This window comes from Pteropus medius, unplaced genomic scaffold (assembly GCF_902729225.1).
Source record: "Pteropus medius unplaced genomic scaffold, Ma_sr-lr_union100, whole genome shotgun sequence".
Taxonomy (NCBI): domain Eukaryota; kingdom Metazoa; phylum Chordata; class Mammalia; order Chiroptera; family Pteropodidae; genus Pteropus; species Pteropus medius.
This window is the reverse complement of record NW_024344378.1, coordinates 46,768,016-46,781,643: the sequence shown is the minus strand read 5'-3', so window position 1 is coordinate 46,781,643 and position 13,628 is coordinate 46,768,016. Positions and strand designations below refer to the sequence as shown.

The window sequence follows — 13,628 nt, the reverse complement described above, 5'->3', positions numbered from 1 at the left end:
TAAATTTGCACAAGTTGAACCATCTCTGTGCCCCTGGGATGAAGCCCACTTGATCATGGTGTATAATCTTTTTTAATATGTTGCTGTACTTAGTTCACTAGTTTCTTATTTAGGATTTTTGCATCTGTGTTCATGAGAGATATCAGTCTGTAGTTTTCTTTTTTTGTGTTATCTTTATCAGGTGTTGGTATCAGGGTAATATTGGCCTCATAAAATGAGTTGGGAAGTACTGCTTCCTCTTCGATTTTTTGGAAGAGTTTGAGCAGAATAGGTATTAAATCTTCTTTGAATGTTTGGTAGAATTCACTGGTGAAGCCATCTGGTACTGGACTTTTACTTTTTGGTAGGTTTTTGATGATTGTTTCAATTTCCATACTGCTGATTGGCCTATTTAGGTTTTCTAGTTCTTCAATATTCAGTCTAGGAAGTTTGTATTTTTCTAAATATGGATCCATTTCTTCTATGTTATTATATTCAGTGTTATATACTTTTTCATAGTATTCTTGTATGATCCTTTGTATGTCTGTGAAATCAGTCATAATTTCCCCTCTTTCATCCCTGATTTTGTTTATTTGTGTCCTTTCTCTTTTTTCTTTAGTGAGTCTAGCTAGGGGTTTGTCAATTTTATTAACTTTTTTCAAAGAACCAGCTCTTCGTTGCATTTATTTTTTCTATTGTTTTTGTTTGTTCGTTTGTTTTCAATTTCATTTATTTCTGCTCTAATTTTGATTATTTCTTTCCTTCAGCTGACTTTAGGCTTCATTTGTTCTTCCTTTTCTAGTTTTTTAAGATGAAGCATTAGGTTGTTTATTTGGGCTCGTTCTTGTTTTTGGAGGTAGGCCTGTAATGATATGAACTTTCCTTACATGACTGCTTTTGTCATGTCCCAAAAGTTTGGATATGTTTACTATCATTATCATTCGTTTCTATGTATCTCTTGATTTCTCTTTTTATTTCTTCTTTGATCCAGTTATTCTTCAGTAGCATGTTGTTTAATCTCCATGTATTTGTGGTTCTTCCTGTTTTCTTTTTGCAGTTGATCTCTAGTTTCAAAGCATTATGATCAGAGAAGATGGTTGGTATGATTTCAACCCTCTTATATTTGTTGAGGCTATCTCTGTGTCCTAGTATGTGGTCGATTCTTGAGAATGTTCCATGTGCACTAGAGAAGAATGTATAAGCAGCTGTTTCGGGATGGAAGGCTCTGTAAATGTCAGTTATGTCCAGCTGATCTAATGTGTCATTTAAGGATGTTATTTATTGATTTTCTGTTTGGATGATCTGTCCATATCCAACAGTGGGGTATTTAGATCTCCCAGTATGATAGTATTTTGGTCTGTTTCTCCTTTTAGTTCTATTAGTAATTGCTTTACATATTTCAGGGCTCCCTGATTGGGAGCATAGATATTAATAAGTGTTGTGTCTTCTTGGTGCATGATTCCCTTTATCATTATCAAGTGTCCCTCAGTATCTTTCTTTACCTTTTTTATTTTGAAGTCTAGTTTGTCTGATATTAGTACCGCTACTCTGGCTTTTCTCTGAATGCTCTGTGCTTGAAATATCATTTTCTGCCCTTTCACTTTGAGTCTATATTTGTCTTTGGAACTGAGCTGTGTCTCCTGGAGGTAGCATATAGTTGTTTTTGTTTTTGTTTTCCACTCTGCACTTGTGTGCTTTTTAATTGGTGAGTTCAGTCCATTTACATTTAGGGTGATTACTGAAATATGAGTTCTTCTTATAGCCATTTTATCTTTTGCTTTCTGGTAGCTTGATGTTTCCATAGTTTCCTTGTCCTTGTGTTTCTGTTTTCTTTATTTTGGTTGGCTTTTGTGGGTTTTCTCTCTGGTTCCTCTTGTGTTATGTTATATACTTCAGCTCTGAATCTTTGGTGTGTGGTTAACATTACGAATATGAAAAAGATAGTTATATATATACGGTCGTGCATTTTCTTCTGTGCGTGCCTTATCTCCATTCCTCTTTGTGAATTTGGATCTTTGAATCCTCCCCTTTTTAGTCATTGTTGTCTCAGCTTGTCTCTAGGTATGCTGAACATTCATTACTATCTTGTTATAACAATTCACTTCTTATTATTTAAGCTCTAATGCCCTGTTGTTAGTAAGAGTTGCAACCTCTGCTTCTATTTGCCTGATAGTCACTTTACTTCTAATTATGTATTTTTGTTCTTATTATTTTGTTTTAAGTGAGCTGATCCCTTTCAGTATTTCTTGTAGTACAGGCCTCATAGTGGAGAATTCCCTCAATTTTTGGATGTCTGGAAAGGTCTTAATTTCTCCATATCTAAAGGAGAGCTTCTCTGGATACATTATTCTAGGCTAGTGGTTCCTTTCACTTAATAGTTTAAATATTTGATTCCATTCCTTTCTGGCTTGTATGGTTTGCGCTGAGAAGTCTGATGATAATCTAATGGGTTTACTTTATGTTACCATTTTCTTCTCCTTGGCTGCTCTGAGAATTCTATCTTTGTCATTGATTTTTGGTAACTTTAACACAATATGTCTTGGCGAAGGCTTTTTTTTGGGTGTTTGAGATAATTGGGTGTTCTGTTGACTTCTTGCATACCAAGCTCCAGCTCATTCCTTAGATTTGGGAAATTCTCGTCAACTATTTGTCTGAAAATGCTTTCTAGTCCCTGATCCTTTTTCTCCCCTTTGAGATCTTGCATTATTTTTATGTCTCCTCTCCTGATGGTATCAGCTAGTTCTTGTATTTCTCTTTCATTATTTTTCATTCTTTGGTTTCTTTCTTTTTCCTTCTGATGCGTTTCTAGATTTCTATTTTCTGATATCACTGATCCTTTCCTACATTTGGTCAACTCTATTTCCCAAGCTTGCTATTTCATTTTTCAACTCTTACAGTGTGTTCTTCATCTCCAGAAGTTCTATTTGGTTCTTTTTGAAGATTTCAATCTCCTTGCTTTGCTCATCTAGTTGTTTTTACAATTCCTGAAATTGTTGGTATGATTTGTTTTTGATCTCATTGAGTTTTTTCAGAAGTACTATCCTAAATTCTCTGTCATTTAAGTTGCATATTTCTATGTCTGTAAGCTTATTTTCTGGAGATTTGTCTCTTTCTTTCTGAGATACCTTGTCACCTTGGTTGTTCATGGTGTTTAAGGGACTATTTCTCCACCCGGGCAATTTTGGAAGTGTATATGCTGTTTTCCAGAAAGAAGGTTTATTATATAAAGATCTGTCTGTAGTCTGTTTCAAAGAAGGCGCTCTTCTTTTGGTTTCCAGTGTGGTGTCTAAGCCTCTTGAATCCCTGCTTTATATAATGCCTTAAAGTACCTGTGGTAGCTCTTATGTGCAGATCCCACGCTCAGACGTGCTAGTGTGCAGTTTGGGTATTTTCTCTTGTGTTTTAGATGTTCAGCTTATTGTTGTTTCAAGGATGTCTCTCAACTCAGCCATGTTTTCCGTTGAAATGTGGCTCATAGCACTGGTTGCCCGCTCTAGGAATTGAAATGTAGCTTACAGGGCTGGTCCCTTTTGCTGCAATTGGAAAGGCCACTCACAACGATGGCCACCTAGCTGTGAACACTTGGTCCTGAATCACTTGGAGCTGAGCTTGGCAGCAAGCCAATACCAGTGCCCTAGGCAGTCTGCAGGTTGGGTGGGCGGGGCCTCAGAGAGACAGTGGTAGTCAGATCAACCCAGCCTTAGTCTTTCTGCAAATTTGGTAACTGTTCTGAGTTCCCACATAAGACCCAGGTCATAGCAAGACCAGCTGCTGTCTGAGACTGGCCCACAGACACTCGGTATCTGCCCAAGTTTGTGATGGCAGCAGCAATTTGCCTACAATGAAGTGCGGCTCACAGCACTGGTCGCCTGCAGGGAATGGAAATGTAGCTTATAGGGCTGGCCACTTTTGCTGCAATGGGAAAGGCCACTTACAATGATGGCCGCCCCGCTGTGAACACTTGGTCCTGAATCACTTGGAGCTGAGTTTGGCAGCAAGTCAATAATACCTGGGCAGTCTGCAGGTTGGGTGGGGCGGGGTCTCAGAGAGACAGTGGCTGTCAGATCAAAACAGCCTCAGTCTTGCTGGAAATTTGGTAACTATTTTAAGTTCCCGCAGATGACCCAGATCACAGCAAGATCAACTGCTATCTGGGACTGACCCACAAGTCTCGGATATCTGCCCAAGTTCATGTTGGCAGCAGTGATCTGCCTGACCTTATCTCTGAAATGGGGCTCACAGCACTGGCCCGCGTTGCTGGGATTAGAAACGCTGCTCACAATAATGGCCGCCCCACTGTGAATACTTCACTCTGAATCACTTAGCTCAGGGCATGGCAGCCAACCATAAAGAACTGCTCCTGGCAGTCTGCGGGTTAAGCTGGATGGGCTGATCCCCTCAGACCAGCGTCTCCTAATGACTCTGTGGGAGGGGTCTGCACAATCAAACTGGTGTGGTCTGTAGTGGGGCCAGACTAAGGCACAATGGTGGCTGCCTTTCCAGCTCTCGTTCTGACGCCAGGTAATGGAGAGTTTTTCAGAATGTATCCCACGCAAGCCTCAGACCCACCGCCGATGTCCTGGGTGAGTGTCCGCAGGTCAGAAAGCCTTTGTGAGCCCTTCAAAGGGACGTCTAGGGGCTCCGTCACCTTCTGTCTCGCCCAGACAGCCAGAATCCCCTCTAGTTTCTACAGTCAGAGTTATTGGAATCTCCTCTTCCCTGGGCTGGGGAACCCCAGATGTGACCAAGAACTCTCTTCCCTCCAGGAGAGCCTCTGCAGCCTCGCTCTTCCTCCTGGTGATCCTCCACCACCTGTGGGTGCAGGTCCAGCCTGATTCGGGACTTTGCCCCTCCTACCAGCTTCAATGTGACTCGTTTATATTATCAGATGTAGGTATTATGATCAGCTGGACTTCAGGTGATCCTCCACGTTATTTTATAATTTGGTTGTAATTTCAATGCGGTCCTGGAAGGAGATGAACGCTGCTTTTACCTGGTCCACCATCTTCTGCAACCTGTCAAATTTCTGTTGTTTTAAACCACCAAGTTTGTGGAAATTTGTTACAGCAGCCACAGGAAACTAATACAGTCAAATTTTGCTGCCAAATGACTTATGAAAAAAAATGCTGACTTTTTAGTTTTTTTGAATTTGGGAATTGCAAATAAGAGATTGTGAACTTGTATCTAGGACCAGCACTCAAGTATCTTTCCTAATTCCATGTAAGGAAAAAATTAGGATGGGCCTGGAACATCCTATTGTAACCAGAAAGCAAAGATATGGTCAAGACAAAGGAACTAGCTTGACATGGCCCAGTTGTTACAATTGAAGCATCGATAATAATTATGGTTAACTAAAACATGTAAATATTTTGAAATTCTATGAATTCATAATGGTACTCCAGAGAGAAAATATCAAGTATGGACAAAGTAGTAGTTACATGAAAAATATCATGGATCATGTTTAATTTGTTAAATTGCTTTCTATAGTAGTAGTATGCTAATATAGCTGGATAATTTGTTTCATCTAAGTATATATCTGGGTATAAAGCATAGATAGGTATTTGTTTTATCTGTACTGTAGTAAAGAAAAGTAATTACTGAAAAATTTAAATCTAATAGCCCAGAAAAGCGGAACCCAAAATAAGAAGGGCCAATGAGCAGGGATGGTAGCAGGTAGAAAGGAAAGAAAAGGAGGTCTGTTGTCCATTGGAGAATAATGATTTAGCTAACTGCTCAAACTTGATTCTTCATTTCCTTGGAGATGAAATCTCTAAATGGAACTACTATTTATAGTTATAAAGTAATAAGGCGCATATAAAGTTTATACTAACAGATCAGGGAAATATATCTTAATGATAGCATATAAATTATGCAATTTTGGTCAGTGAGAATTAAAGAATGAGACATTAGTTTGTAAAAATCTGAAATTTATATAAATATATAAATTATATAAAGACTATGATCAGTCTTATGGAGTTTGCTGCGCTCTATTAGATACCAGTAAGTAAGAAGAAATGTTTTAATACCTTCACATACTGATAGATTATAATACTTGGACACTTGGATACATAAATACTTACATATTAGAATACTTACACAGTAGAATCTCTTTCTTGAGACAGGGTTGCCTCATGTGAAGCTGAAATAGCAGAAGGGGATCTAGGATACAGTTCATAACCTTCACTTGGAGTAATTATCTGCTTACCCAGAATCCTTCAAAATGAACATAAAAAGACAATTAAGCACCTTCACCTGACATACATACAAAACATAGATATTTTTGGAACAAATCTGATGGCTCTACATACAAGTCCAGTATATACTTAGTCTGATACTGATTAAGAATAATTCATAATGCGAGAGTTCTCTCTGTGTCATGTGAGGACACAATAAGGAAGTAGCCATCTCCAGGCCAGGAAGAGATCCCTTACCAGAACCTGACTATGCTAGCACTCTGATCTCAGACTTTTAGCCTCCAGAACTGTGAGAAATACATTTCTGTTGTTTAAGCAAAAGAAAAAAGAAAAAAAAATTCTTAAGAGAAAATGTGAATACAGAGCCTTATTATATCTTTCTTCCATAGAACAGACGTGGAAAATATAAAGCTATAGCACCCTCCAAAAAATTTTTTTGAGGAAACTGAGCAAATATTTGTGATTTGCTCTCCATTCTCTATAAACTTCGTTAAATCGGCCAGAATGGGTGAGAACCAGGCCAAATTAGTGAAAACCATGAATTATATTCTTAAGAACATGAAGCTTTATAAATTTTAAGTATGCATAGTAAATGCAGGAATACAGTTTCTAAGAGAAGATTCCTAACAGCTTATGCCCACTTTCAACTTTCCATAAGAATACATTTTCTGACCTTGTTCAAAAGAAGAGTTCTTTGAACATCTATAATACACAGATCTCAGATACTGGTATAGAAATTAGGGTGACATATTGGTAGTTATGAAAACTCTGAGAAACTTCCATCAACTTGAGTTTTTTTCTCAACTGAGGCTTTCCACTGCACGGTCTTATTTATATTCATTCAACGCATGCTCATAAAGATTCAGAATACAAGCTTTTTTGGAAATTTGCTTTTCAAATTTTAGTATTAGCCATGAACACAAATTAACCCTAGGGTTTTAATACCTGAGATGAGGAAAACTACATGTCCACTGTTGGCACTCTTCTCGTAGACTCTTAGTATGTACACTCAACCTCTGCTCATACAAGAGCTCGTCAATGGCTGTGAACATTGCCTGGACTTTTTCAGTAGCATTTTGATCAAGTTCCTAGAAGAAAATAACACCCCAAAATATTTAGGTGAACTTCAGTCTCTGTTAAAAATCATAGAGGTTGAAAGCAATCAGATTTTGCTTTGTTTTTAATATTTGGTCCATTTAAAATACTGTTGAATTTCCATGAAAGAAAAGTTAAATTAGTGTTTTTGGATCTTAGAGTATTCAGATGTGTTCCCTATTTCTATTTAAAGAAATTTATAGAAATATCTACTTTTTAAAGTAAAGTTTTCTTTTAATAAAAATACTGTATTACAATCATTTTTAAAAATCCAGAAAAGTATAAAGAAATAATAAAAATTACCAATGATTCTACCATTCAAAGATAATGATTGCTAATTTTATTATAGTTTGCTTGGTGCCATGCCAGCATTTTTTTTTAGAGCTTAAGGTAGATAATCCATCCTATATATATGTTACACTTGACAGTTTAGGTTATATCGTTGCCCTCTGTAATCTACCTTTTAGCAACAGCCAAAGGCATGGCTATAAAATATGAACCCGATCATGTTATCATGTTATCTGATTCTTTGCTTACACTCTACTTCATCTGAATTTATGCGCGCTTTTACATTCTGGTGTAAAAAAAGTTATACATTCTTTTAAAAATATGAGAAATATGTATTTTCACTTCAAGAATGAAAGTTAGCTTCTACCAAATAAAAAAAGGGCTTGCTAGGTAGATATGAAGGTTAACTGTAAAGACAACACAAATATATATTTTTAAATTTCTCATTATTTTCAAGCTCCTGGGATAGAGTGAAATGAGACTTTCCTAGTCTCAGTGAACTTTGTTATTCTTTCCTGTTAAATATTTATCTACTTACATTCTACTTACTTACATCAGCTTTCTTTTGCTGGTATTTGCCTGTTATAACTTTTCCCATCCCTTAATTTTCAACATTTGGATGTCTTTATGTTTTTGACATATTTCTTTAAATAGCATGTAGCTGGATTTTTAAAATCCAATTTTAGAGTCTCTATCTTGTATTAATATGTAAATTTTATCCACTTATAATTATTATAATGTGCAATATTTGGACTTATATTTACCAGTTATTTTGTTTTTATTTAACCTTTGTCTTCTCTTTTTATTCTCTTTTCCTTCTTTTACACTGAGTTTTCCTTATTCTCCCTATCAATTTGGAAGTCATTCATTATATTTATATTATTTTAGTAGTTATACTTAAAATCTTAGCATCCATAATCCCTTATTTTCATAAAAAAGTTTAAAGTTTTTCAATATTTCAGTCCTCCACTGAAACAGAGCAAGAACTCTGATCATTTTGTAATATATACATGTAGGAAATCATTATGTTGTATACCTGAAACTAATACAATGTTATATGTAAATTATATTTCTATTTAAAAAAAAAAAGAAAAGGAAAACAAAGATACAAGACACATTGTGAGGACAGAGTCCACAGAACTTGATTACTTATTAGATAAAAGAGGTGGCTGTGAATATAAATCCAAGCCTTCTATTCTGAGTGATAGAAAGGAAGATGCTAGTAATAATAAACATTTAGCAAATAAAATATTCTTAACCGAGATCTCAAAGGTCTTTTTACTTATTAACCAATTTCTATCATATCTTTTGTCGTTTAACTTGTTATTTTGACCCTAATTTTAGACTTAGTATCATATATCAATCATTAAAGCAGGAGAGGTAAACACTTAGGACTTCTCAGGAAACACTCTTACCAGTGTTTTTCAAACTTTAGGACCATGTGGATTATGAAATCAATTTAAAATGTTATGAAATAATGCCAAAAAAGTGAAATAAAGCAGAACAGAATGTAAAATATCATAGTGATCACTCATACAAAGGTTATTACTTTGTGGAAATTTGTCTTGTTTTATGTATGTACACTGGGTTGCACTGTCAACTACATGTCTTAGTGTGAGTGGCAGTTTAAAAAGTTTTAAAGCCACTGACCTAGATAGTGTCCAACAAGCCATATTTCTAGTCTAAACTCTCTCTTCTTCAGTTTATGGGATTAGAGTATTGATAGAAACAGGAAGGGAGATGTAGGGGTTTTAGGCCTTCTTAGTTGTCTTCCAATTCAGGAACATGGAATGCCTTGTATTTATTTATATTTCATTTTTCTCGGCAATGTTTTGAAATTATCCGCATACGAGTCTTGTTCTTCTTTTGCTAAATTTATCCCTAGAAAATTTTTTGTTCTATCGTAAATTGAATTTAGTTTTAATTTTCATTTTCAGATTGCTCATTGCTAATGTGTAGAAATACAATAGATTTTAAAACATATACAATTCACATACCATGAAATTCATTAAAATGTGCAGCTCAGTGGTTTTAAGTATATATTTCTAGTGGTATATAGTATATTCACAGTTGTGCAACAATCACCACCATCTAATTCCAGAACATTTCCATCACCCTATCTCTCTTAGCAATCACTCCATTCTTCTCTTCAACCAGCCCCTGGCCAACACTAGTCTGTTTTATGTCTCTATGGATTTGCTCTTCTGGACATTTTATATAAATGGAATCATATAATATGTGGCCTTTTATGTCTGGTTTCTTTCACTTAGCATGATTTCAAGGTTCGTCCATAGTGTAGCTCATATTAGTACTTCTTTTCTTTTTATGGCTGAATAATATTCCATTATATAAATATATCTCATTTACAACTGATTTTTGTAAATTGATCTGATACATTATGACTTTCCTGAACTCATTTCTTAGTTCTAGTAGATTTGGGAGAGGGGTAAGAGAAGTGTCAATTTTATAGGATTTTCTGCATCATGTCATCTGTGAACGAAGATAGTTTTAATTATTCCTTTCCAATGTGGATGCCTTTAATTTAATTTCATGCTATTGCAATGACTAGAACCTCCAGTGCAATGCAGAATAAAAGTGGCAAGAGTAGGCATCCTTACATTGTTCCTGATCTTAAGAGAAAAATATCCAGTCTTCCCATTACATACATCATTAGTTGAAAGTTTTTTTTTAGATACCCTTTGTCAAGTTGATGAAGTTACCCTTTATTTTCAGTTTTTTTCTGAGAGTTTTAATACATGGGTGTTGGATTTTGTCAAATGCTTTTTCTGTGTCTATTGAGATGATCATGTCATTTTGTCCTTTATTCCATTACTACGATGTATTAAATTAATTTTCTAACATTGAACCAGCTGTGCATTCACTAGGATAAATTTCACTTGGTCAGGGCAAATAATCCCTTTGGGTTGCTAGATTTGGTTTGCTAATGATTTAGTTTTGTGTCTAATTTCAGGAAGGATATTAACTTATAGTTTTCTCTTCTTGCAATATCTTCATCTGACTTCGGTATCAGGGTAATATTGGCCTCATAGAATGAGTTAGGAACTGTTCCCTATTTTCTGAAAAATTGGTATTGCGTCTTTAAAATATTTAAGTGTATATAGAAAGTTGATTTTTTTTTATATTTGCCTTCTTATGTCTTCGTAGTGAATTGTGTTATGTGTTATTGAATTGTATCATCCCCAAATTCATATGAATTCATATATTGAAGTTCTAATGCACAATGTGATTGTATTGGAGATAGAACCTTTATGGAGAAAATTATATTAAATGAGGTCATATGGGTGGGGCCCTAATCTGATAGGACTGCTGTTCTTTCTTATAAAAGGAAAGATGCCAGATCTCTCTCTACTTGAGCACGTGACCGGGGGAAAGGCCATATAAGAACACAGCCAGCCAGGAAGAAGGGCCTTACCAGAAGCTAAGCCTGACAGCTCCTAACTTAAAAAATCATGCAGAAGCTAACATTATCCTAGAACTCAGTTCTTTGAAAAAAATAGGTACTCTATATCTATATAGCAGCAACAACTAGATTAAAAATATAGTTTTTAACATTATACCATGCATGGTACCTAGGAATAAATCTTCAACAAATGTACATTACTTTTATGGATAAAATTAGAAAAAATTATTAAAAATATTAAAGAAATTGATATTAAATGGAAATATTTATATATCAAATCCATGAACAGAAGAACTCAACATCATAAAGATGGCAGTTCTCCCCAAATTGACCTAGGCGATTTAATAATTGAATTCTAACATATATGAAAAGGATTGGCCAAGTCAGTTATGAACAATACAATAAGACTTCCCTACCAGATATTATGGATTATTATTAAGCTATAATTGAATTGAAACCAGTTGTATTAGCATGATTTTAGGATAGAACAGTTTAGAGAGCCCAGGAACAGACTCTCTCATTTTTTAAAACAATCTAAAGCAGAGGGAGCATAGCAGATCAGTGGGGAAGGATGCAATAATTCTACTGGAAATTATAACACCTTCTATACCAGAAGCTGAAATGTGTGTGTGCATTTCTATAGTACCCCCTAGCCATCAAAATGGCTAGGGGGTACTATAGGTATTTAATAGGAAGGGATCATGAATACTAAACACCCTGCTACAATGAGACATTTCTGTACAATAGCCACACCCAAAATACCCAAAATGCCCCTGCTTGGAAATCCTGAACTAGTCAGTAAATAATGCTGAAACAATTCATTATCCATGTGGAAAATTAAAATTATGTTCCTGCTACATATTATGTACAAACAATAATTCCAGGTGGATTAAAGACTTAAATGTGAAATTGTGGAAGTATTAAAAGCCACATACCAAGAAAGATATTTGTGATGTATTTAACAAAGGGTGAGTGTATTAGAGATTAATTGTATTTGGTTACTACTAACAAAAACAATAACAGTGGCTTAAGTAGGATAAAAGTTTATTTTTCTCATAAAAATATTAGTCTAGGGGTAGGCATTAAAAAACTGATATGGTGGCTCCACTGATATCAAGGACTCAATATCTTCTATCTTTTCCATCCTCAGTGATGCTTGATGGTCCAAGATGGCTGCTGTACCTTTTGCTATAGTTCCATGTTCCAAGCAGTAATTAGGAGAAAAGGGTAAATGAAAAAAATGGCATTCGAGAAAGCCCCATCTCCTGACTTTTGTGTACAATTCTACCCTTACCTATAACAGAGGCTGGGAAATAAATTTTCAACTAGGTACAACATCCAAAATTCTATAGTTCTATAGGGAGAATGGATATAATGTAGGTATCTACAGTCTCTGTGTTAAGTATCTAGAACAGCAAACTGGCCAGTGAAACAAATCTGGCCCACAGCCTGTTTTGTAAATAAAGTTTTATTGAAATATGCCTATTTATTTACACATTGTCTATTGCTGTCTTCTCATTACAGTGACAGAGTTTTGAGGGTCCTGACAAAGCTGGCAAAGCCTAAAATGTTTACTATCTTGCCCTTTACAAAGACTGTATACCCACACCTAATCTAAAAGATAAAGAACTCCTACTAATTAATATGAGAACAATAAACAGATCAAAGAATAAATGAATATGAAATATAAACAGGCAATTTACAGACTATAAATATGTGTAACATCATGTATGAACTCTCTAAACATTGTTGAGCAAAAGAAACCAGATACAAAGATTACATACTATATGATTCTATTTATATGAAGAGCAAGAACAAGTGAAACTGATGATAGAGGTCAGAATAGCTTTTTTAAAAAAAAGTCTGGCAAAGATTAAAAACTTCAATAATTCACTGTTCTGGTCAAGAGTGTAGGAAAACAGCCCCTTCCATATGTTGTTGGTGAGACTGCAGATGGTAATAACTTCTACAGAGGTCAACTTGGTAACAGCTTTCAAAATTACAAAAGCACATATCTTTTGACCAGCAATTCCACCTCTAGAAATTTATCCTCTCATATATATTCATATTTATGTAGGATATTATATGTCCAGGGCATAAATGCAGCATTTTTTTGGTAATAGCAATGGCTGTGCAGCCAATTAAGAACAAAGAATTTTTTAATAATATGGATATTCTTCAAAATATATTTTTAAGTGAAAAAACAAATGGCACTGAACAGTATATAATGACAAACTATGTAAAAATAAAGATGATTAAAATGTACAAAGTTAGCAAAGAAATTAATTAAATTTGTTAAGGAATTTCTGTCTGGTTCCTTATTTTATTTTCAATTAAAATTTTATTTTCAATTAAAATAAGGAACCAGAGTTTTGCCATTTAAAGTGGTATTCACTATTTAACTGGCAAATAGTCATTATCAGGTTTTAGGGGTTTCTTTCTCCTATCTTACTGAGAATTTTTATAAGGAATGGCTTTTGAATTTTATCAAAAACTTTTTCAGCAGCTATTGGTTTGATCATATTTTTTTCCTTTGAATTACTGATGTTAAACATATTAAAATATTTGCAGATATTTATCCATCTTTGTTTTCCTAGAATAAACTTTACTTGATTTTTTTAAATCAAGCTAGAGCATATAAAACTAGAATA

At 34.9% G+C, this 13,628-nt stretch overlaps 1 protein-coding gene across 2 annotated transcripts in view; it reads right to left on the bottom strand.

Annotated features, from left to right (window-relative positions):
* FAM149B1 (family with sequence similarity 149 member B1) overlaps positions 1 to 13,628 on the bottom strand; it is a 60,287-nt gene that overhangs the window by 39,151 nt on the left and 7,508 nt on the right. For both annotated transcript variants that reach the window (XM_039872101.1, XM_039872102.1), the window contains exons 4-5: positions 7,119 to 7,261; positions 6,076 to 6,192 (exon numbers count right to left, since the gene is read on the bottom strand). In XM_039872101.1, coding sequence (XP_039728035.1) covers positions 6,076 to 6,192; positions 7,119 to 7,261 — 260 coding nt within the window. The remainder of the gene's footprint in view (positions 1 to 6,075; positions 6,193 to 7,118; positions 7,262 to 13,628) is intronic.